Source organism: Quercus lobata, chromosome 1 (assembly GCF_001633185.2).
Source record: "Quercus lobata isolate SW786 chromosome 1, ValleyOak3.0 Primary Assembly, whole genome shotgun sequence".
Taxonomy (NCBI): domain Eukaryota; kingdom Viridiplantae; phylum Streptophyta; class Magnoliopsida; order Fagales; family Fagaceae; genus Quercus; species Quercus lobata.
The window spans coordinates 6,337,250-6,363,216 of record NC_044904.1 but is presented as its reverse complement, the minus strand read 5'-3'; the positions used below and the strand labels follow the sequence as shown (position 1 = coordinate 6,363,216).

The 25,967-nt window shown below is 32.1% G+C and overlaps 2 protein-coding genes across 4 annotated transcripts; one reads left to right on the top strand and one right to left on the bottom strand.

Moving 5' to 3' along the window:
- Positions 1-316: 316 nt before the first annotated feature.
- On the bottom strand, positions 317-20,426 carry LOC115976262 (linoleate 13S-lipoxygenase 2-1, chloroplastic-like). Its single transcript, XM_031097442.1, has 9 exons — positions 20,033-20,426; positions 17,115-17,386; positions 11,550-11,787; positions 3,551-3,874; positions 3,378-3,463; positions 2,831-2,941; positions 2,427-2,728; positions 1,709-1,975; positions 317-1,201 (listed from the first exon to the last, which is right to left on the bottom strand). The coding sequence occupies exons 1-9, from the start codon at positions 20,376-20,378 to the stop codon at positions 442-444; spliced, it is 2,706 nt and encodes a 901-aa protein (XP_030953302.1). The 5' UTR covers positions 20,379-20,426; the 3' UTR covers positions 317-441.
- LOC115976272 lies at positions 4,638-7,124 on the top strand. Of its 3 annotated transcripts, none has more exons than XM_031097471.1 (5): positions 4,638-5,037; positions 5,255-5,406; positions 6,221-6,354; positions 6,469-6,535; positions 6,718-7,124. In XM_031097471.1, exons 2-5 carry the CDS (start codon positions 5,364-5,366, stop codon positions 6,846-6,848), a joined length of 375 nt encoding a protein of 124 aa, XP_030953331.1. In that variant the 5' UTR covers positions 4,638-5,037; positions 5,255-5,363; the 3' UTR covers positions 6,849-7,124. The 3 variants fall into 3 exon arrangements, with proteins under 3 accessions (XP_030953331.1, XP_030953322.1, XP_030953312.1); XM_031097462.1 differs by having other exon boundaries at positions 6,215-6,354; positions 6,472-6,535; XM_031097452.1 differs by having other exon boundaries at positions 4,640-5,037; positions 6,215-6,354.
- Positions 20,427-25,967: the final 5,541 nt, after the last annotated feature.

Below are 25,967 nucleotides of genomic sequence, written 5' to 3'. Positions count from 1 at the left end.
TTTTAATTAGTTATTAACAATTTGAAAGTAATTTTTTGCTTTCATTTTTTTTAATCTGTTTCTCTAAAACTAAAATCTTGGCTCCCACACTTTATGTATGTATTCATTCAACAAAATGAATTTAATGCAACAAAATCTAAAAAAGGTTTCTCTCCTTTTCATTTCTTTTTCTATTCAACCTTTTCTTTTTTTCATTTGTGATCAATGATCATGTCTGTATTTGTTCAATGTAGGTGGTGGTGGTTGTTTTTGTTAAAAACCTTCTGTGATTTGATTATTGCTATATATTGAAAATGAAATAATCTCGTTCATGCCATTGAAGATTAATCTGGTTCATGCCATTGAAGATGAGGAAATCCAACTTATTTTTTGTCCAAATCTGCCATCTGACACAAAAGTTCTCAACCAACAATCTACATTCGCAAAATACACATTCTAAATTCAAATAGAAATGCTATAAGGAACTCCTTTTCCAGTCACTCCAGGAGGTGAGAATGGCTTCAAGAGCTCATATGGCACAACCCCAGCTCCACTTCTGTTCTTCAAATCCCTATTTGCATTCCTCTCATCAATAGTCCCCTCAAGCTCCTTCAACCTCCCACTAAACTTTTCAAAGGCTCCCTTTATAAACTTGTCCTCAGACCATGCTGGCTCTATTTTCTGACCTAGATACTCCTCATCAGGTGAATGGTTTGATAGTACATCCAAAATAGCCATAACTCTTGTTGCTTGAATTTGTGAAGGGAAGCATTGTAAGAGTGCACCTTCAGGCTTTTTCAAGAAGTTGTCCCAAAACTCTTTAGAAGGCTCTTCGGTGGGCATATTGATTCTAGCAATGGTAGGTCGGTTAGGGAAATATCCACCATAAGCATACTGTCCAAAGTTCACGGCTGCATGGTGACCGGATGCCACCCATACGATTGTTGTGATGATTTCGATGAGGTCTTTCGGGGTTTTGAGGACTGGCCACCATGGTTCGTCCTTCTTGTCAGCATGACCTTCAGTTCGAATCTCATTCCACCATGCTTGAAGCTCTTGATCAGATGTTATAAGGCTAGGGTTAGGGTAGTAGTGGTTGACATAGTCACTAACCCACTCTTTGATAGCATCCCAAAGGAGAAGGCCATCATTGGCAAAAGGGTAGTCCTCAATTGAGAGCTTTAGACCATGTGGAGCAGTTGGATCCTCAACAGCCATTCCCCTGTATAGTAAAAATGTTAGGATAACAGTTAGTCCTCTAAAGGAGAGTAAGCTATGAAATGGGGTGTCAATTGTAATACAATTAAAATTGCTAATATTGCTCCCTTTGATTGCCAAGAACTTGAAAGGGAAATTCACAAAAATGAAAAAGTTTAAAATGTTATGATGGATATTACAAATTTTACTATATAAAAGTTTTTTAAAAAATATGCATGTATCACAAAATAGTTATTAAGATATTTAATATATGTGGAATTAGTACCTATCATAATTATTGTCATATCGGTTTGTAATCATTTTGTAATAAATTTTTAAAAGCAATCAATACATGTAGTTTACTTTGAATAGTATGTTGAAAATTCATAACTAACTCCAAACTTTTGGGACAAGTTGTGGTAGGAAATGTGTAATAAGCGTAAATTCACTTGGTGTCATAGACAATGACATAACATAAGGTTTGACTCAATGAATTATTACTTGTTTAAGAAATGTTTGTTTTTAAATTTACCTGCTAATTAAGTCAGCTGGTAATGCCTGAAGATTGAACTGCCATTGTTTGTCATAGGCGACCGAGCTAAACTCCATGGAGTATTTGCCAGGTGAGAATGAGCTCTCAATGATCCCTCCGGCATTGATAAGTGCTACTCGAGCAAGGGCATTAATCTCCATAGTGTACCGAAAATGAGGGTGCAACAGTCTATAAATTGGGTGCATCGCACTAAGTTGCCTATTTGTTGCAATTATATAAGGTTCTGTAGCACAATGAGTCCTTAGCCTGCAAAAGACACGAAGAAAATCCCTTCTTAATAGATTATTTCTCAAGGCCACTCAATAGATATATATATATATATATATATAGTTATATAATTTCAATACATGCATGGACTTGTTTGTAGGTGTACATATTTCTCTTTTTTAACTACACTTCTTGTTGAATAAAATCTCACCCCAGAATTAGGGTCAAGTCCCATGAGGTTGTTTGGAATAGAATCTTCTCTAAACTTGAAATAAAGGGAATTCATATTTCATGATTAAATTCATAGGTAGAATGGTAAGGCTCACGTCACACTTTCAGAGAGAGAAATGTGCATGGCCCCAAACTTTTCTGAAGGCAATTAAGATTAGATTTCAGGTCTAGATGCTAGAAATTATTTTAACTAACTAATACAGCTCCTTTCACATAAAGATGAACAAATGCAAAATCAAAATTTACAAGTGGAACATACCAATGACTAACAAGTTGGTGATAACCAGAGTCATGTGCAAGCACATGAGCTTTGGCTAGCCTCCAAAGCCAGACACCAGTAGCATCCCAAGTAGGAAGGTAGACATCTTTCCATTGTGGCCTCCCATCCATTGGTGGCCGAGTCAACTCAATGGCCAGTGGCCTTAATGTGCCATTTGGGGTTAGGAAGAAGAGCGTCCGTGATCCATACAGAGTTGTGCCTTTAATTTCTCTTACTTTGCTCACATATGGCAACAATAGATCATGGTAATCTAGAATGAACAACTTCTTCTTTTTTATGGCCTACATGAATTCAATTTATAATAATTTGTGTGTGAGAGATAAAATCGATTATATATGTTCTTGATGTGTGTAATTAATATACTAAAAATAATATTGTGTTACCTCATTGACTGTCATGAAACCCTTGATCTCTTGTTCAATCAATTCTGTAGTGATGGCTGATTCTGCTGGGCCATAGATCTTTGGGTCAAGTTGACTTTTCAATGGCCATTCCTATTGGAATATACAAGTTGTGTCCCAATTAATTAAATGGTTAATATAACATAATTAAGTCAAACTAATTAACTAAAGTTTTTGGATAAAGTGTAGTTCTTATATATTATATTAACCTTTCATTTATAATCTCCCTAAGATCCCCAACAATTCCTTGCAAGGAAATACTCAATCTTAGTTTTTGAATTTGTGTTAGTTTTTTTTTTTTTCCTCTATAATTTAATTGTTACAACAAGTAGAAGAAGGAGATTCGAAACCAACAAAATATTAAGACAGAAGGCTTTTGGCTACTCAATGTGTTTGTTAACCTCTAATTAAAGCTAAACCACATATGTTGCCTATGATTATATTTTCCAATTATCACTTATATTCCATCCAATTTCTTTGATGCTTAATTATGCTCCATGCTATCATGGTATATGTCCACAAATCATACCGTGACCAACTTTATGCTATATGGGTTGAGACCAGCAAGAGTCTGCCTAGCGAACTCCTCATCCCTAACCCAAAACAATTTGTCTCCTGCATGTGTAAAAACCACCATTTAGAGAAAGTGTAATAGAGAGGAAAGACTATTCAAAGATAAGTTTTATGTGTATGTTTTCTCACTCTCCATTGTTTCTGGTGTCTCAAACCGCAAAAAATCATCACTATCATTGATAGCCTTGATAAGCCTAGGCAAGAGGCTACTAAAAAATCCTTTTTTTTGGTTTTTAAGTGGTGGCAAATTAATCCCTTCATTGAAAAGTGAATCAATGGCCGTGAAGTAGGGGAATCCAAGGTCGGCATCAATGATAGCAGTCTCTAAAGATGGCACCACTGCATGGAGCACTGAGTACACCGTCTTTGCTGAGAATGTTAGTTGTTTTACTTCTGCGAAGCATTCATCTCTGGGAACATATACACTGCTGCTCCTTTCCTCCGACAATGGATCTACATACAAAGTAATTGTTCTTAGGATACAAAGTGTAAAATAAATAGAGGGCTACATTTACATAGTAACGATCGATATTTTATTTTATATTTTCTTGAAACCCTAGCAAAATAGGAAACCCTAATTAACAAAAGCCTATTTTTTAAAACATATGAATGATGGGTTAAATTTACATGATCATGATATTTTATTTTGCTCTATTTATTCTTTCTTCTCCTAAAGCCCTAGCATATTGGAAAACCCTAGATGTATCTCACTGATTTTCAAAACCTGAGGACTACAACAAAATGTATTTTTAGTGATGAAAATTAGTGAGGAAATATTTTTCGTCACTAAAAATACAGCTTTAGTGACGAAATATGAATTTCGTCACTAATAATGAAAAAAATTATAACATTTAGTGACGAAAAATAAATTTCGTCACTATTGTGATCTGAAAAATGGGCGCTAGTAGAGGGAAATTTTGGCGCTAATTTAATTAATCTATAGTGACAAAATATTTCGTCACTAAAAGTTGAAATTTTTAGTGACGAAATATTTCGTCACAGTAGGTATTACTATGGATAGTATTAGTGACGAAAATCTTTTCGTCACTATAAGGAAGAATTAGTGACGAAAAATATTCGTCACTAAAAATAATAATAGTTGTGCACTTATATGTTTTTAGTGACGAAATCATAATTCGTCACTAAAAATATAATTTAGTGACGAAATATGAATTTCGTCTCTACAAATCTTAATAAATCCCAGTCTTTAGTGACGAAACTGGAATTCATCACTAAAGACTTCAAAGCCCAATTTCAATACCCAGCACATGCACCAAAAGTTAACAGAGCACTTGTTGAAACTCTCTTCAAAGCACTTGTTGTGCCATATTTCGGTCAAAAAAAAAAAAAAAAAAAACCTCACCGTCGCCGTTGAGCTCCCATTGTCGCGATTAAGCTCCCACCGTCGCCATTGAGTCCCACCGTCACGATTAAGCTTAGCCGTTGCCGATGAAGCTCCGTTAAGAGCCAACCGTCGCCGATTAAGCTCAACGGCGACCCTTCGCATTCCTTCGAACCGGCGACCATTCGACTTCCCGGCAACCCTTCGCATTCCTTTGAACTGGCGACCCTTCGCCTTCCTTCGAATCGGCGACCGTTCGCCTTCCTTCCCTCAGGTCCTCTCTCTCTCTCTCTAAATTTTTTCAATTTTTTTTGGTTTTGATTTTTTTGCTTATTAACCCAAGAGAAATCTGACTTATGTGTATCTTTGTCTCCACCATCATTCATAGACAGAGAGATATCCTTCTTCTTCTTCTTCTTCTAGGGTTTCTAATTCATCTCCGATTTTGGCTTTTTTACCTTTCTTTTTTGGTTTTGGTGTTTTGGTTTCAGAAAAGCAAAACTGTACCATTTCGATAAAGAAGGGAAGCAATGGAAAGAGAGGGGTGTAGGGACCGTGAAGCTTCTAAAGCACAAGAAATCTGGAAAAGTCAGGCTCGTAATGCGCCAATCTAAGACTCTCAAGATCTGCGCTAATCATCTAGGTCAATCATTTTTTTTTTTAATCAAAGTTTTGTTTTTATTTTGGTATTTATATATTTGCCGTTTTGCTCTGTTTGGTTCCTTAGAAATTGCAAAAGAACAGTAATTACACCAAAATTATTTCCTTTGTTTAATTTTTTTTATTATTATTATTATTATTTTTTTTTGTTTTTAATATCTTTGCTATTATGCTCTGTTTGGTATCTTAGAAAATCCAAAAGAACAGAATTAACTTACACAACAAAATCAGTCCCTTAGTTGATTAATTTATCTATAATATTTTTTTGGTTATACCTTTGTTGTTTGGGCACCAACCTATGATAGTGGTTGGATTGGTGATGGGTGTATTGGAATATAGTTTTTTCCTAAGGCGGTTAGCGGTGGTTTGGGCATTGAGGCCATGGGGCTTTAGTTATGTGGTGTTTGTGGGCATGGATTTTCACACAGGTTTGTTGTCAGAGTTGAAAGATGCTCATGGTTGGTGGAGACAAATTATTGGTCTTGGTTGCTGGTGAAAAGTTTCAGGGCGGTGTGGTTTTATTGGAGGATGCTTGGGTGATACTAGTGGAATCATGGCTGTGTAATGGCTATGGCCTTTGGGTGGACCCTTTCTATGTAGTTGTTTTCTTTTGCCTTTGTAATTGTGGATTTGGAATTTTAGACAAGTGATTGAGGTTGTTGCATAGGATCGATTGTGCCTTCAACTTTTACTTTTACTATTTTTCAAAAGCCCTGTTGTCTTATGTGTTTATCCTTGTATTGGACCCACAACACTTTTTAATCGTGGTTGTGTTGTTTCTGGTTTCTCAGCACCAGATGACACTCAAAAGTCCCACAGATCGAGGCATAGAATGCACAAATCATCCGAGTCATCTCATAGGACTATGAGCAAATCCCTCTCTAGTGACTCACAGTCTAAAGGATCTGTTTCCACTCCTCGTGGGTCCACGGTATTTTTTTTTTTTTTCATAAAAAAAAAAGGTGTAAAAAAAAATTTTGTAGTCTATTGTTGAACTTATTTACTGTTAATTGTTAAGTTCGCTGCTGAAACATCTTCTTTGCAGAAGGTTGACTTAAGCAAACTGGAGATTGCTGCGTTGTGGAGATATTGGCGACAATTGCTACTTGATTGTTAAGGATGTTCCCTGAAATTCCAAATAAAACAAGCTAAAGTTTTTCAAATTATGATTTTTATTTTGCGAAAATTTTATTTTTGTATTTTGTTTGTTGCAATTAAGTTGTTAAGTTCAACAGCTTTTGTATATTAGAAGCTTTATTCTGTTCTGAAAAAACACATTTTTTTGTTGGTGAAGCAAATGGACGAGTTGCAGGTCATTGTGGGGTTTGTTCAGGCTGCAAAGAGACTGAAGACTGTGTGCAAATGACCTGGAGAGAAATGGAGAGAGCATTGTATTCGGTTGTCTATGCTGATACTGGTATCTAAATGTCCACTTCCCTCTGTAGTGATGTCTATGGAATAATTTATCTGTGGCTTGTCTATGTCTCTCATTTCAGTTAGTAGGCTAGTAATACTCTGTTCAAGTTATAGAGGTTCTTGCTTTTTGATAGTGTAGCTATGTAGATATATGTAAAACTGGTGACCAAACCTCTGAAGAAGTCCATGTGGCTATCTTTCTGAACTTGGTGAATGTATTTCTGACTTGGGAAGTGGGTTTTTAAAATGTAAATATTTATATACTGTTATTCCTATTTCTTTGCACTGAAAGTTTGCTCACCATTTGCATCCTTTAGAATTAGCTAGGTGATTCATTAGTTAATAAAGCGGTTGTAAAGAACTTACTCCACCATAATGGGTGCTAGACATAGTAATACTTCATTAGTCGTGGTGGGGTGCCACTTGGATATATCATCCTTGTTTACTGTTTGGCTTGTGTCTTTATTAATGGCTGAGTTATCTAAGTGGTCGGGCTTCACTTGTAACTGTAATTCTTAACACTTTCCATGACACATATGGCTCTAGCCTCTATCTAATTGTGTCATGTCCATGGGTCATGATTAGTTGATTACTACTTTGTTATTGCCAAGTCCCTTAAGTCTCTTTTCTGGCATTTGCCAAATCCTAGGATAATTTTCTAGTCAACTTATTATAATGTGATTTGACCGAATAATTTTATAGTCAACTTCTTCTAATGTTATCCTTTTTTTTTTCTCTCTAAATTCCATGTCACTTTCAATTTGGTTCTGACTTCTATCTCACTCTTGGATTGATAATCTCTGATTACAAAATGAGGGAGAGTTTCTATTTTTTTTTTTAATTGAAAAAAAAAATAAGACTTTGTTATTATTATTTTTGTTGTATTGTTTTGTCACGTGGCAGGATTAAAAAGTACTAAGTTAACTAACTTTTCATATAGTTACTTTGGTAGTTTGGCTGTCTATTTTTGGAGGGAGAAAATTATTTGGTTTGTGTTCTCTTTGGTTAATTGTTTTGTTGTGATCATATATAGGGCAGTGAAAGAAAGGAGAATTTTGATAATGGAATAAGACTTTTTTAACTTTTTATTATTATCCCTTATTAAACCTCAGCATCCAAATGGTGGGTTTATTAAATTAAAGCTTTTGCAGTAACTGTTTATTTTTTTAATGAAATTTATAATTCCTTTTTTTTTTTTTAATAGCTATATCTTGTTTTTCAACGGAAGGCTGAGAACCAATGCTTTTGCTGTGTGTGTGTGTATATATATATATATATATATATTAGTTAAAATATCCATCCTCAACTACACTGTAGGAAAAACTACACTATAGGCTTGTTTACTGCCCCAATCTTGTGGGCCAAAATTTGGACTTTGTAGTTGGCTTATTCTTTCATACTAGTGGGCCTTGGCCTGCCAAGATCCATAGTCCACTGGGCCTTAAGATTTAGACCCTCCATCCTCATCTATTAGTTTTTTTTGTAGTTGGAGCTATTGAGATGGTGTTGTTGAGTTGTGCTTTATTCAGTGTGTAAAATTAATGTTGAATTGGTGGGCTTTTATTTTTGTTGAACATGGTTAACTTAAAGAGCATGCATTTTACAGAAAAGAAGAAACGAGATGACAATCACAATAGCGAGCCTCTCCGAAGGAAGTTTATAGAGTTATCAAAAAGATAAATAATTAGTACCCGTTCTTTTGAAGATGATAGCGAAAATATATTCATGGTTAGGATGAATTGTAGGTTTGGTAATTTTATAGCAAAAAGATCTGTGAAATATTTTCCAACTACAAAGAATAATGGTCCATAAACAATGTTGTTCACGTTGTAGGCTTGTAGCCTTCTAGCTTCTAGGATAGTTGGATGCTTACATGTATCACCATCTTAATAATCTCAAGAGAAATTAATTTTGACTAGTTAAAGTTGGCTACCCGAATTCCTTAGTGCTTTTCATACAGTTCACTTCTTTCATATTATTTTAAGAAGATTTGCCTTTCTACACAAAGTCTCATATATGTTGAAGTCTTATATTTGATTGGAAACTGTCTTATATTTGTATACTATAAGCATGTAATATCAGATTGGTCTTGGAATAGTTATATGATATTACACTAACAATCAAACTGTAATACAACTTGAATTGCTCCAACAAAATCAATTGGTCTTGAAAATCTATATTTGCTTTCTACAACTTATACATTAGGAGTTGTGATTTTAATTCATTGGTGTAGCTACTTTTAATACATTGTTAGAAATGTTTCTTATAACATAGTTAATGTTTTTACTTTACAATTTTAATGTAGTATTGTTTTTATATTTGTGCAGATTTTTTATTGGTGGCTTTTAGGAGATTTACTTTTGGCATTACTTGAAGACATATGAGGACATCTTCCATTAGTTCTAAAATAGGGTTTAGGTAGAGTTACTGTATGTATTACAAACAATTATTGTATAGAAGGAGTTTGAATTGGATACTTGTTTTATTTTTTACTTGTGGAATGTATGGATCTTTTTTTATAAATGTGTTGTTGAAATAAATGTGTTATTCAAATGTGAGATTTTAATAATGTAATGACAGGTTACAGGTTAATATCAAAGCCAAGAAAAAAATAAAAACAGAAAATAAGTTTTAGTGACGAAAATTTTCGTCACTATATGTGCCTGGATTTTCTTAAAAATAGTTTTAGTGATGAATTTTTTCGTCACTATATGTACCCGAATATAGTTTTAGTGACGAAATTATTCGTCACTAAATATGATTTAGTAAACTAAAGTGTTTTTAGTGACGAAATATTTTTGTCACTAAATAGTGTTTTTAGTGAGGAAAACATTTAGTGACGAAACGTTTTCATCACTAAAAGTTAAAAAAAAAAAAATCAAATCGGACTTTTAGTGACGAAATTTTTCGTCACCCGGACTTTTAGTGACGGGGCTACAGTGACGAAACTCATTTCGTTACTAAAAGTCCAATTTCGTCACTAAAGGTTCTTAGTGACGAAAAATTGGACTTTTAGTGACGAATTTTTTCGTCACTGAAAATATATTTTGTTGTAGTGGGCCATTGACCCCTGTTCAACCCTCCCATGTTAGATTTTTTTTTTTCCCTTTTCTTTTTGTTTGGTAAATCTGTATTTCAAGAATCTCTTTTAGCTTCAGTTTCAAAGTTTCAAAGCTCACAAACTTTAGACCTCTTTACCATTTAAAAAAGAAAAATGTCCTGTTAGAGAATTATTGTAAGCAGTGTGATAACCATGTATTGTCAATTGGGATAATTCTTTTTGTAATTGCACCGATTATATAATTTTTGTCGGATTAATAGTATTTTTTAACAAAAATTAGATCCACTTACAACTTATAAGATAATATAATCAAACGAGAGATGACATATATTGAGAGATACTCTTGACATCATTGACAATCGATGAGGCAATCACACACAGTACTGTAATGAATTATTGATTAAGATGGGAATTTTTATCAAATAAAATATTGAATTAATCAGAATATGAATTACAATAAAATCGGAATTATTTAAAACTTTTATTTTAGTTAGAATTCAGTCATTGAAGAAAAATGGACTCCACCACTGTAAAAGGAGGGCAATAATTTTATAATAAAAGGGGAAGAATGTTTGTGGAAACCCTTAAATTATGGTCCTTTTTTTTTTACACCTCATTCTAGTCAGGTCATTCATCAAATTCAAATGATGACCAACTATACGATAGCTAACCTAGAAGTAAATATCTGGTTCTCTTGAAGACTGATAGGATAGATTGATTGGCCATTCCATTTTCGTGTGATGGGGCTTTCAGAAAAAGAAATATCAGAGAAACACATAGAAATTCTCTTCTAAATGACTAGATTAGAAAAGGATCAATGCAGTAAAAACAAAATGAGATATTTTTCCTTATAAAAAAAAAAAGAGATATTTTTCAGTTACTATCAAGAAATCAAAATCAAAATCAAACTTAATTTACCATATATTAAACTTATTGATAAATAATACATATTTAATTAATAAATAAATACCCAGAATTTGTAGATAAATACCAAATATAATTTAATAAAAAATGCTTTAATATTAGGTTGTTTTAGTCCAATAAAACTAGATATATATCATACGAATAATTAATTTGTATTTGATTCTCAAAAAAAATAATAATGGTTTGCCTTTAATATATGTAACAATGTAAATGTAATTACATTACTAAATGTGGTAAAGTCAAGACTGTAAAAGAAAAAATCCAATATTTTGGTTTTACTATTAGATACTGCGTCAAATAACGTACAAACCTAGAGAGCTACAAGACAAATCTAGCATCCGTGTGATATAAGTGTCATGTCTTTGCGTTTATGCACTGTTTATTGGTCATAAATAGTGAATTTATGGACAATAAACAGTGTCAAACAGTAATAAACCAAAAACAAAAAAAGTTATTTTTTTTATTATTTTCATTTTTTAATTTTCAATAAAATAAGTTGTATCCAAACGCACACCGAATCTCAAAGATTATCCAAATTCTATTATTATTATTATTATTATTATCATTATCTTTCTTTTAAGAAAAAATTATTTTATATTTTTGATCTTATGAAATGCACCACTTTTAAGTGTGCGAGCTCTAAGATGGGTGTAGAAAATACCATCTCCTTTTAAACCACACCTTAAAAATGAAAGATGAAAAAAAAATGCATAGTAATTTATCACCTGTTTTACACCTAGGGCGCCCAGTCCTGCAACGTCTAGGGTAGGGGCGCTCTTTGCCACCTAGTACAGGTCTTTTAAGATCCACACTACTATCAGGATTTCCAATATCGTTGTACACATCGTAGTCGTATATTCTCTCAAAGCTCTTACGTTCTCCTTGGCCATTGCCTCGCAAAATCTCAAGTTCTGTTTCTCTTAACCTGCACAGCCCACTTGGTGTCTGTGATGGCAAGTATGACTGTTCCACATTGAAGATATATGTGTGAGTGTCACAATCCAAAAAATATATATCAAGAAGGAAGTGTTAAAAATAGACAACATTTACATTAATTGCTTTGTTACATTATGAAATATGCTTGAAATATTTATTATATTGGGTATCAAAAACTCAAATGAATTGTATGGAATTATATTGGCATCCCTTAGGTTTTATGTATTCATATTCAAGCCTCATGTGGTATCCATTATGGCATCATCCCATTGTTTTAATAGACTGCTTCTGTCCACCCTCTGTTAAAAATTATTAGGGAAATCAGTAACATGAGATTTACATATATGCACTCACTCATCCATATCTCTATATCTGATCATACTTGCTTGTTCTCAAATATATGACTAACTTTCATCAATGGTTTTATATAATGGAAAGTAATTTATTTGACTAATTCTCATATGACTATCTTTCATTAATGATGTTACAGAAGTGGTTATAAGTAATTTATTTAAATAATTAGATATCTTATGGCTGTGATTAAATTAATTTAAAGAGAGAGTATCAATTGAATTATGTATAATAATAATAATAAAAAGATAAATAAGTGATATTTTTCTCCTTTTATTTGGGTAAAATACAAAAATTATCATTAATGTTTAGGCTAATGTCAAGTACGTACTACTCAAAATTTTCAAAAATATCCAATTTGTCACCTAAACACAAACTGCACTTAGTAATTTATGTTCATTTTTCATAAAGCTAATTTATGGTTAAGTTAATTGAAACAGTACAATCCCACGGGAATGGGCATCAACCAAAAATGAAGAAGGAAGTAGAAGAATGTTTCAAGGAACTAAAGAACTTTGAAACGATGTTTAGAATTATTGAACTCAGGGTTAAATTGGGTATTTATGAAATTTTGGATAATGTCTCACATTAGTCCAAACATTAGCTAGGGATCAATTTTTTTATCCTTTTATTTTTATCCCAGTATTTTACCGTTATTTCTTTTTTTAATTTTTTTTTTTTAAATCTGATTAAAAAGATTCGTTTTGATGAAATAAATCATAAAAAAAAAAAAAAAATCATAAAAAAGATGGGCCATAAATACATTATAATAAGTAAATCAAACACAAATGGTGGACCCCTGCGTATCACTATAGTCATGGCACCTGTCATGAGGATTGTCCTTGACATTTGATTTTTCTATCCTAATTGATAGGATGGAGTTGAGATTTCATATTTCTTCCTGCCATCCCGGTGGTCCAATAACCTCAGTGATTTTGATGGGTGATGCCTTGAAAAATCTAATCATAATCCTGTGACTCGTGTCTGAATGCCTGGTTCATAATTTTGAAAAAAACTTGTGGTCCAATTGATTTTTATTCCCTAAGAATGTCTTTTAACAATTTTTAAACATAGTTTATTATAATTGATAGATGATAAAAAAAAATGATGTCAACACTAAACTCAATTAAAAATAGTGTTTTTTCAAAAAAAAAAAATTAAAAATAGTGTTACTTCAATTATGACATGTAATATAAATAGTTGTGAAAAAAAATGGAGTGGTATTCCTAATATTACTTTTTCTCCTTAAAAACAACTAGGTTTTGAATCTAAGGTTTATGACAAAAATAAACCATGCATAGCAGTTTAATTGGCTTTTAACCATGGGAAATGTTAATAAATATATTAAGGACACACATTAGAGCATCCGTAGCAGATATTCTAAAAATTATGCCATTTTACCACATCAAATGCCTACTTTATTATTTTACCACATCATTTTACAACATCTTATTTATCAGATGTTTTATAATTCAATTCTATACATTAAAATAATATTTACTACACATTAAAATAATATTTACTACACATCAACACAATAAACAAACAAAAAACAATATACCACATCTCTTCCGTACCGTGGCAAATTTGCCACGGTACTGTTCAATGTTGCAAAAAAAAAAAAATTTACCACATCTACTAAATGGGCTAAAATTGGGTTTGGTGTGGGATATGTGCCAAATATTTAGCATTTGGCACATATCCCACATCTAGTGTGGGTGCTCTTAACTATTCATTTTAGAAAAGTTTATTAAAAAATCTGTCAAAATAAATAATTATTTTTTAATTTTTTTATAAAAAATTTTCTAAAATAGTTTACTAATATATATCCATATATATCCTAAAGCACACATTAACATATCCCAAGATTTTACTAATATATGCCTAAAAGGAGGGCCGACTTCACAAATAATCACATGAATAAGTTTAACGTAGGCAACATAAGTACAAAACATGAGCAAGTAAGGACCTATTTAATTGTGTAAACAATTTTCATTATTTAAACAATACAATATATATTTTTTCAATATCTTTTCATCCACACATATTCTCACTATCCTTAGACCTTATGATTTAACAAAGTACTTTTTCCTTAAAAATAAAAATAAAAAAAAGCCTTTAACAGAGTACTGGTAGTACTACATGAATCTCAAAAGATGCGAACACTATAACTGGGATTCATTTAATGACTTTTCTTTTTATTTTTTGGTAAACATTTAATGACTCTTGTTTCCTATAAAGGGAGTATGAAATTGAGAAGCCATGAATAGCGAATGAACTTGAATACCAGCGATATGTCGCCGTCAAGTGGCTGTCAGAAACATTTTGTTGTCCTGGGGTTTACAAAATCGTATAAATTCATGCTAATTAAAATTATAAATTATTTTATTATTTAGTTTATTTTTGTTATTAAATATAAATTTTATTGTACTATTTTAACTAAATTTTATTTTTATTTATAATACTTTTAACAATTAATTTTCAATTTCAACAAAATAAACAATATCCAAAAAGATCCTAAGTGACCATTTAAATGTGTTAATTTTAAGGTTACGACTTTCTAATGATGTTAGAGTTATCAATTTATGATGAAATTTCATTTTCTTTTTTCTTTTTAAGGAGAATTCGGTTGCTCCAAGCAAGAGGAATTAACTAATCAATGTGAAGTTTTCCATTGTAGAATAAAAAAATTGGGATTCAAATCTTGTTTTACACCAAAAATTAATTGGTATATTAACTTAATAAAAAACAGGGTTGGCCTCCTAAACTGTAAAAGAGTTCTATTCAATAAACAATAAATTTAACCAAAAAAAAAAAAACAATAATTGCATATGTTGTTCATTTATCTGGCTGAATAATTTAGAGTTACTGAGGGAGAAAAAATAGAAATTGTTACTCTATTTTTTATTTTATTACTTGCAAAATTATCTTAATCTCATGCCAATCCATTACTCTAAGTACTTAATGAGCCAAGGTCTGTTTAGGAGAAGGGGAAAAAATAAAAATAGAAAAGTTTACACTATCTTTTGTGGAAAAGAAAATAATTATGCAACTGTTTCCGCATGTTCCAAAAGAAAGAGAAAAAAAGTGCGATAAAGTGACAATAATAAAATCATATAGGCTAACTATTCAGAGAGCATCTCATAAAAAAAAAAAAGCTTGTGATGAAGCGACCATAAAAGAACTGTAGACATTATCTTCCTATATTTTGATTTTTTGAGAGATTGTTTTGATCAAGTATTATTGGGTTTGCTTGTGCCATTTCTTATTTGATGAAAAATTTTGTACTGGATTATAGAGGAGAAAAGAAATGTATAGAAAACAAATCCTCTGTGTCCACATTTTGCAATCCGGCCAATTTGGGCGGAAAAAGAGCAGAAAAACTCAAATAAAATGGGGGAGTCCATCTTTTTGACTTTTTATGGCTGGAATTTCCACTTTTGTCCTTATCATTTATATCTCTCTCCCCATATTCCTTTCCCTAATTTATGTGAGCATAAAAGTAAAAATAATAAATTTTATTTTTCTTTTATTTTTTCTTTGCAAGTCAAACAAAGGATTACTTCTTCTTTCTTTTCTCCTTTTCTCCCCATTTCCAAACATATAAAAGGAAGTGTTTTCTTTTCCTTTTCTCCTCTCTTACTTTTCCTTTCACTTATTATTCCTTTTCCTTTCTCTTCTCTCAATTGCAACCAAAGAAAGCGGAGTCTAATTTGGCATAATATTTACTGTTCTTGAATCCAATAGACCTCCGTTTATCTCTCATGTCATAAATAAGTCTTTTTTTTTTAATAAAAAAAAAACTTACTATGTTAAGGAAAGAAATCAATGAATATAATGTATTCCTTATTTGCAATTATTTCCATAATTGTATCTCTTCATTTATATAAAGTTATTATGAAGAAATTATAAAATATCAAAATGGCTTAAATTCTTTTCATTTCTTTTAATAATATTTTTCTTTAACCGAATTATTTTTACTTTTACTTGTTTTGACCTTTTATCTTTTGATTATATATTTTTTTGATAAGTTAAACTTAAATTTTTTTTTCTAATTTATCATCGAGATATTTGTTTGAATATTGACTCTATCTATTTATAAAATGTAATTTAAGGATTTGATCCGTAAAAAAATAAAAAATAAATAAATAAATTGTTGAGCACATTATGTTTATCTTATATACAAAGAGTGCTCAATAATTAGTATTGTTTTAAGTGTGCCACTAAATGCTTATCTATTTTATTGGTGAATATTTTATATAATTTTTTTGAAATTTTTCAAAAACTGGTTATTGATTGTTAATTTATTTTAGATTTTTTAAAGAGTTTTTTAACATATTCTTAATTTTTTTATTGTATTTTAATTGAGCTTACAATTTAACCAATGATCTATTAGTTGAATTAATGATCATAGTTTATAACGGGTTAAGTTCCAGTCTAAAAAGCTATTAGTATAAAAAGGTGTTTGTCTTTTACCTCCAGCATTGGATTCTTATTCCTAATAATTTGTTGACTCATAAATAATAATTATATGAATCAAATCCTTAATTTAAAATCAATGATTTTTTTTTTTTTTACTAAAGAATGTAAAATTTGCTGAAAAACAATATTCTATTACATTGATGTACAACTACAAGCAAGGTTTTTTTTTTTTTCTGCAAGTGGGCAAGCACGTTTATATAATTATATGTACTTCTGTATGCAATGCATTTATATTTGTTTGAAGGTGATGTACAAGCATAGTAATGTTTTTCTGCAGGAAAATTTGGGTGTCACTACTTTTGTGCACAATTCGCCCACGTGGCGAGTTGTGGTTGGTGAAGGGATGACCCACCATCACCCCTCCATCAATCACAACTCGCCACGTGGGCGAGTTGTGCACAAAGTAGTGACACCAGAACCACTCTTTTCTACATAAAGATCATGTCTATATGTACTTGTGTAAGCAATTCATTTATTGTAGGAAACTTTTTAAAACCAATAAATGCTTAAAAGAGGCTGACCTTGTTTGAAAAGAAGACCCTTTTCTGAGGATTTTCATACTTTGAATGAACCCATGAATTACAGTTCACATAAACAGGGCCATTAGAGAAGCCATCAAGGATAATATCCTGAAGATACATCTCATTGTGGTGCTCATTCTCCACATAAACAGCCCCAATCTCTCCAAAATCTACTGGAACTTCAAAACTTGACTCATACTTCACCACGCCGTTTTCTTTGCCCTTCGTCCTGTGTGCGTAACCCTTGATTGTGTCCTTCTCTAATCCCGTCTCTTCAAGAATAAAACGTATTAGACAGTTTACATAAATAGTCACATCAACGTACAGTCAATGGATGTAGCCTTGAAAGCATATTAAATACATACATAAATTAATTGTACATTTATTTTACACAAAAAACTGATTAGTATTTTAATCTAATGATAAAGAACTATCATAAAAAACAATGGCTATAAGTTGAAAACTCTCTTAAAAAAACCAACCCAATTTCTGTATTTCGTACGTTTTTTTTCCTTTCGTTTTTTCCTTTTTTATTTGGGACCGTAATCATATGGTCGTTTTCAGCTTTGCATTTTCTATATCTCGGTTTATTGGGACCATATGGGACCATTTGTTGTTAAGGACAACTAGATTTTTTTTTTTTCCTTTTCTTTTTTTCATTTTAATGGCAAAGTCATAATGCTCTTGAAAATTCACAAGTTGGTTATTTCTCTCTCTCTCTCTCACACTAATCGCTTTCTCTCTCCTACATATATAAACAAGCATCAATAACTTACATACACACACATTTTGACTTTTCTGAGAGTAAAGATATTGGAAGAATAATCTATCTATTTGGTGGTGAATATCATATTTTGAACAAAAATCTTCTTCTGTCCATAACGATTGTTTGGTAGGTGTTTCTAAAATATGATTTCAGGACTTAATACAAAATTCTCAGAGACCCATTAAAAGTATTTATTTGGTTACTGTTTTTGAAATTTTATCTTGAAAATCATGTCCAAAAAATATTGAGCAAATGACCTTTTAGAGAACATGTTTTTGGTGTTTTTAGTATCAATTTTCTGTTTTGTAAATGACATTGTGGCAAACTTGTAATAATTAAAAAAAAAAAAACTCATTGCCATACAAGTTTTGTAGGGAGCGACTACAAAACAATTTGATAATAAGTTTTTTTTTTCTTTTTTGATGAAAAGACAGTAACTTTATTAAGAAAAAGATAAAAGCAGTACATCTTGAGCCAAAGTGAACTCAATAAAAGCTGGATTTTCCTCTATCTAAGTTACATAATTGTCAATATTCTTGGCATGTTGAGCCAAGATGTGAGTTGGCCGATTCCCTGTTCTCTTAAAACATAGTTTTCAATCTTTTTTTTTTTTAAGAAAAATCTTGTTGCCGTGCAAAATCTACATTTTTCATTTTATACTCCACCAATTATAAAATATCACGTTTAGAATTTTTTTCTATTTCAAACTTTGGTTATTTTATTTATAAAAAAAAAAAATAGTTGTGTGACATGTTGCCATAAATGGAGCATAAATTAAAACATTCAAAGTAGGATAATTTTTTTTTTAAATGAGTATATGGTGAAGGAAGGGTGACGTAGATCTGAACTATAAATATAAGGCACTATAGAATATATCATTATTTTAAGGCTATCACGTGAATATAGTATGACAAAAATATTTATTTAGTACGTTTCTATCATTTAGTAGTCATGGTTGGACTTTTCTCAACAACAACAAAAAAGTATTTATTGTTGGACATGCATCTATCAATTAGCAAAGGCAAATCCAGAATTTTAGCATTAAAAAGGGGCTAGATTAGGGATAAAAATTTTATGCACTTAAGATTTGAGGGTTCATGCCAAAATTATGTGAACTTTTGAGGAAATATCTAAATATTTTTCCGGAATTTGTCCTAGACTATAGAGGAATTTGGAGCATTTACAAAACCTTAGGGGATTAATTAACATGATTTGGAATAACTATCAACAAAGCTAGTGGGAATATATTTTACATTTCTAAATACTTGTGTTAGGACTCAACTCAAAAATATATCTCAAAAAAATTAAATTTATTTTAGCCATTTCATGAAAGCATCTATTAAGTTCTTGTATAAGTTGTTCAGAGAAAAGATTAAATTTCAATTCCTTCAACCTTGAGCGGATTTATAAATTGTTTGTTGTGAATAAAAACCCTCAACATGGCTGCTCTATCTATGGTCCATTAAATAAAACATATCACATATTTATTATTAATAAATATCACATATTTATTATTATTTTTAATTATTCAAAAAAATCATAACATACTGTGGAATATAAAATAGAACATCCACTGTAAGATAGAGAATCTTTTTTTTTTATTATTATTGTAAGATAGAGAATCTTTGTTCTTGTGCTGTACAAACTCTTGAACTTTATTTTTTTTATATGTTATTAAAATGAAGAAAATTAAAAAATAATACCCGAAACTTCAGCAAAAAGTTTTTCCTTTTAGTTTGATCCACGGAAATATTTAGAGCTCAAAAGTTATAGATATCTTTCTGCTTGCAGTATATATTCTTAAAATGAGGGCATGGAATTGGTACCCACTTAACTCAAGTCTTCACACATAATATGTAGAATTTGTAAAATAAGTAGAGGAAGAAAACAAAGAAATTCATTGCAAAGAAAGAGAAGGAGAGGAAGAAATTCACTGCAAACAGAACAAAAAGTAATTAAATAACTAGGAAATTAAAGAATCAAACCAAAACTAAGAGTCAATTTTTTTTTTTTTTATAAATCAAAATGAAGAAGAAAAACCACAAACTCTTCCTTCAAATTTACGTTCTATATATAATAGTTAAAATATTGCCATATATATATATATATATATATATATATGCTTATTTTAATTTCTTGGACCAATACTTACTAGGATCAAGCTCTGCTTGAACGAGCTCCAAGAGAAGGGTTTTACCAAGTAAGTCCTGTACATCATCTAGCCCTCGGTCTATTCCAAGGTTTGTGAGGAACCCACCAACAGTAGGTTTCACAGTTACAATGGCTTTTACAGAGACACTCTTCTCTGTAGAACTTGCCACAGCCTGAACCTTTATGTTGTTAGGATTGAACCCAACTCGAACAATATGTTTGTTTTTTCTGCAGAAAGAGTGCATTGAAATGGGAAGTGAAGCATTAAAATTGCCATGGATGAATGGCTTGTGTAACAGGAATGGAACTTTGGTGGAATTTGAGAGGTGAAGCTGTGGTTTCAGCATTTTTGGTAGTTAGAGAATCTATGGCTAAACTTTAATTTGTGTAAGAGTTTGGTACCTAAGCACTTATTTATTTATTTTATTTCCACGTGAAAAAATAAGGTTAGAATTGTCAAACCAATATCTGTCCTTGTTCAGTGAGATTGCCAGAGACTCGGTCTACATTATCTGGACAGAGGTAGGAAGAAAATTAATAAAAAGACATTTTCAATAGAATAGTTAGGTATAAGCAATGAAAATGAGGTTATTTTGAATTTTCTTTTTTTCTCATTCATTCAATGTTAATAAAATTAATATAGTGGTTGAACTATATAAATTTTTTTCTTATATATAATTCAATAATTACAATGGAAAAGGTTGACAGATTTGAATTCTAGATATCTACGTTAAAAACACTAAAATATGTGAACTAGTTTTTTTTTTTTTTTTTTTTTTTGAGAATCAAATGTGCAAACGAATTGAATTACAAGACTCTTAATTTGCTAAAAATAATATTGTTCTAATCTCAACTTGACACATAAATTATTGGAAAAAATTTTGTGTCTTTATTATTTCTTTTTATTCCTCTAAATTTTGGGTTTTTCCAAAAAAGAACTAATCAACTAAAATCCCATTCCCAATCTCCATCCAAAAATAAATCACATTCCCAATCCACAACATCAGCCGTTGATTGGCTTGAATAGGCCAGAAGGATTTGGATCATTCAACCAAATAAGTGGTCCTAGCCCCTACGTCACTTGTGTTTAAATTATTTAACGACCTTTTATGAAATTAAAAAGAAAAATAAGCGTCAAAATGTGTGAACACGTGATTTTAAAAATACCAAGTGGTGGCTTCAAAAATAATAATGATGTCAAATGGTGGAAGAGACAAAGGAAGATGCGTTAGCATATTATCCTCGTAAATTTTCTAAATAACTACGGCACTAGTATGCAACCAGATATATATAAAAGTAAAATTATATGTGATTCACATTTTTTTTTTTTAATGTCATGTCAAAAATGTTATTTAAATGTGATTTGCATTGCACATGGAGAAATACCAAATACCCTTGAATCCTTGATAATGTAAAAAGTTTGAAAATGAAGAAGAGGAAGGAAAATTAAATAAAAATAAATAAATAAATAAAAAATAAAAAAACCTCTGTGAAGAGAGATTAAACTGAATTGCTATTCATGCAATAAAACTGGACATAGTAAAATCTTAGCGTAACCCTATTATAATTCTAGTAGGATTAGGTTTCTTGAGCAATAAGTGCAGGCATATGTTGGACTTTACAATAAGCTTGGATCCTAAAAGGATATAAAATAATATCTTCTTCAAACTCAAAATGGTAAATTTGACACTAGCTTAAGTTTGGAGAGAAGCATGAGGGAGAGACAAGGAACAAGGGGCTTGGTAAAAACGTTGGCAAACTATTCATCATAAAAGATAGTTATAGCTAAAAAAAAAAAAAAAACACCATGAAGGAGATGATAACAAATGAAGTAACAATCTGTGGTGGTATGTTCCTGATTGGGTCCAAACCACCCAATTTATTTGTATCTTGGATTGGGCTTATCCCACAATGGGAGGTCCAAAGAACAACGGATGGTATCACTAGTGATTCTACGGTGATGCTTTAGTACTGGACTGCCTTAGATTCAACTCAGCCATGGAGGTTCTCAAACAGCTGTGCAGGACTTCCTTCACCCCTGAATAGAGTTCTCTTACTTTTCTCTCATGTGTCTCTCCCCCAATTTTTTGTTCCAACCCCTTTTTCGTTCCCATCATTCCCTATTTATATCGTTCTTTGAGTGGGGTGGTCATGATGATGGAATCTATCACCTTCGAGGTACATCCTTCACACAATCATAACTACTTGATGGGGACTATCACTTTCAAGGTACATCCTATAACTCTCACATCTCCTAGAAGACACGCTTGCAATCATATATAAAGCATTTTGATTCTTTTTGCTTTTATTTTCCTTTGCATATTTTCTTTTTAAGCATATCTTGCATGGGTATATAAGAGAGAAAAGAAATACTCAATTATGTTAAACTTTTGATATTGCACTTTTGCTATACCGAAGCATACAGATGTTATTTCATAATTGGCGGGCAATAGTGGTAAGATGGTTATTTATGTCTTTCTCTTAGAATTTTCTAATCCTTCCCGTCAAAAAGAGTGATACGAGTGTGAAGCACAAGAGATTTCTCAATCTTACTCATCACAAACACGAGTCACAAAACTCACTTGCTTAGTTGTGCATAGAGATGCTCATCTAAGTTACAAAAGATACAAAATTTAGAAAACTTTATTTCAATGGCCATCCAAAGTACACAAGTACCAATCTTACTCATCACAAACACAAGTCACAAAACTCACTTGCTTAGTTGTGCATAGAGATGCTCATCTAAGTTACAAAAGATACAAAATTTAGAAAACTTTATTTCAATGGCCATCCAAAGTACACAAGTACCAATGTACACAAAACACACACTATTTTAGTATTTTTCTGATTTTTCAATTCTCAATTTTTATTTTTATGAAACACAACTTAAAATAAACAAACAAAAAACATATTAAACAAAACAATGCATAAAACTAGACTGATTCAAAAACAAGAAAGCAAAACAGACAAGTAATGCATACTCAAAAACAAGAAAGGGGAGAGAGAGAAAAAAAGTGACTAAATCACTTGTAGCCTTTTTCCTTCCACACCTTAGAAGAACTTTTCCGTTTTGTAAACCACTGATCCGGCGGTGAGGGGGAAGAATTGAAACCGTTCAAATTCGAAAGGAACATGAGGGCTTTGAGAAGATCGCCAAGAGGATCAAAAGAAGATGGAAACTGATTCTGGTTTCCCGATGAGATCATACTATTGCTTTGTTAAGTGGCCAACCACTTATAGCAATTTGGTTGAATCTGTCCAGCTATTCCACGGTGATAACAAAGATGCTGTTTTTTCTGTTTGGGCTTTTGAGTGTTGTTCTTCTTAGCCTTAGGGTTTTTAGTATCTTTCTTATCAAGCTTAGGGGGTGCTCCTAAGATAGATATACCCTTGTCTATGTTTTAACTAGCTAAAACAGTTTTGACATCATTGTTCTCAACATTATTAGTGGGAGAAACAAACACAGTAGTACTAGTAAAAGGAATACTAGGAGAAGAGAAATCATATCCTAAACCGGTTCGATCAGATGCAGATTTCTGAAAGCTGAGCATCTCGTCAAGTTTTGCACTTGAGGTCCTTTCCAACTGAGCTCTGACTTGGAACAATTCTGCCTCAAGTTTCTTGGCCTTCTCAACCAAGAAATTATTCTCAAATCGCAGTGCTCCAATAGTTTGATTGGCTTCATCAAATTTCATGGAAAGTTCTTTTCGATTAAGTTCCACATCACTCAGCTTCTTGGTGGCCAGCCTATATAGTTTCTCATGCTTCTTAGAAACTTTATACAACTTTTCATAGGCTGAATGGATATCATCTTGATTGTCCATTTTCTCGAACTTAGAATCCACCAAGTCCTCTTCATCATCCACATCTTCAACAATCCTCTCAATAGGATTTATAGTGGCAGTGAAAGTATTTAGGATTCCATCATCCTCATTATCAGAATCATCCCCAAGCTCAGTGTCGCTCAAAGTAGCAGCAAGTGTCTTACTCTTCCCAATGGTCTTGAGATACGTAGGGCACTCTTATTTCATGTGACCGAAACCTTAACACCCAAAGCACTTTGGTTTTGAGGGAACAGTGTACTGACTACCATCCCTAGCATCTTTCTTTCCTTTGTCTTGGTTCTTAAACTAAGATGAACTAGACTACTTGCAGTCTTTGTTAAATCCTTTCACATTGGCATTCTTCATAAACTTTTTGAATTGCCTAGTGATATAGGATCTCATCTTAGAATCTTCATTGTTTGAAGACTCATCAGTGTCACTGCTCTTAGCCTTCAATGCCATGCTCTTGCCCTTACTAGATTTCCCAATCCTTGTCAAACCCAACTCATAGGTCTGCAGATTGCCAACCAGCTTTGTCAAAGGAATTTTGTCAATATCTTTTGATTCCTCAATCGTGGTGATCTTGGTATGAAATCTCTCAGGTAGATATCTGAGCACTTTTCTAACAATCATGGGTTCGGGAATGGTTTTCCCAAGATTAAAGGCTAAGTTCACTATGTCCTTAATCTTGGCATAAAACTCATCGAATGACTCTCATCCTCCTCCATCTTAATCTCTTCAAAGCTCGCAATAAGCCTCTGAAGTTTTGAATCCTTGACAGCCTTAGTTTCTTCATAGGTTGTCTGGAGGATGATTCATGCCTCCTTTGTAGTTTCAATAGAGGATATCTTCTTAAACTCCTCATTCGTGACCGCACTAAATAACGCATTCAATGCCCTGCTGTTGAAGTTAGTTGTCTTGATCTTAGCATCATCCCAATCAGCCGGCACTTCCTTAGGTTTAGTCTAGCCTATCTCCACAGCTTGCAACACTTTCTCATCTAATGACTGCAAGAAAACTCTCATGTGTACTGTCCAATGTGCATAGTTAGTGTCATCAAATAAAGGATGTATAATAAGAGACTGTTCTCTATCCATGACAAACAGGAGTCAATGGAACCTTGTGATGAATTAACCAATTAATTAGTCAAGTGAATTAATTAAGTTAATTAGCATGCAATACGCGTGATAGCATAAACAAATCACCAACTAAGTTAATATGTAATGGAAAATAAACTGACATGATAATTTGTTTACAAATAGGGAAAACCTCCAAGGCAAAAACCCCACCAGGTGATTTTAAGGTTACCACTCTGGAGAATCCACTTCACAACAAGCAGTTACAAGTAAAGGAATCTCAGTACCTTATATCAACCTACAGTTGAACTCGTACCCCAATACCTAATTGGACTTGTTTTGTAGTGACAATTTCTCTTTTTAATGCATGGCTCCCAATACATGACTAACTAATTGATGCGCGGATCCTAGTACACGGCTTACACACCAACTTGAGAAAGATGTTGGCTACAAAGTTCTTCAGTTCATCTATACGATGAAGATAAACTCCTTGGTTACAAAACCCTACAGCATACAAACACAGCAGCTTCTTGAAGAGAAAGATGAACTAAGGCATATGTCTCTAGTCACAATATGCTTGTGTAAAACCTTTGCATCAAGTTGTACTCACTTGCATCATCTGTGACGGCCCTTAAAAAAATCCTTATATATGATTAAGATTGTGAGAAAAGAAAGCTCAAACATGTATACATGAATTGGATGAAAATCAGAACTAAAAATCTGATTTTCATAAATCTCGATAAATAAGGTATCTATCGAGCAACTGTCGAGCATTGGAAAAAAGCTGTCTTTTAAACCTCGATAGATACTAACTATCGAGCTTTAAAATCCAAAAACTTCTTCACTTGATTCTTGGATAGATTTGCATAACTTTAACACTTGGACTTAAAACTTTGTTCTTTGAAGTATTAAACACATTCTAGATCTACCCAATTATAAGTAAAGTATATTTTGTCAAAGGATTAGCCAATTCTATATTGACATATATTCCTAATATGATTCACATATGTCATAACATATATAATAAGAATATGTA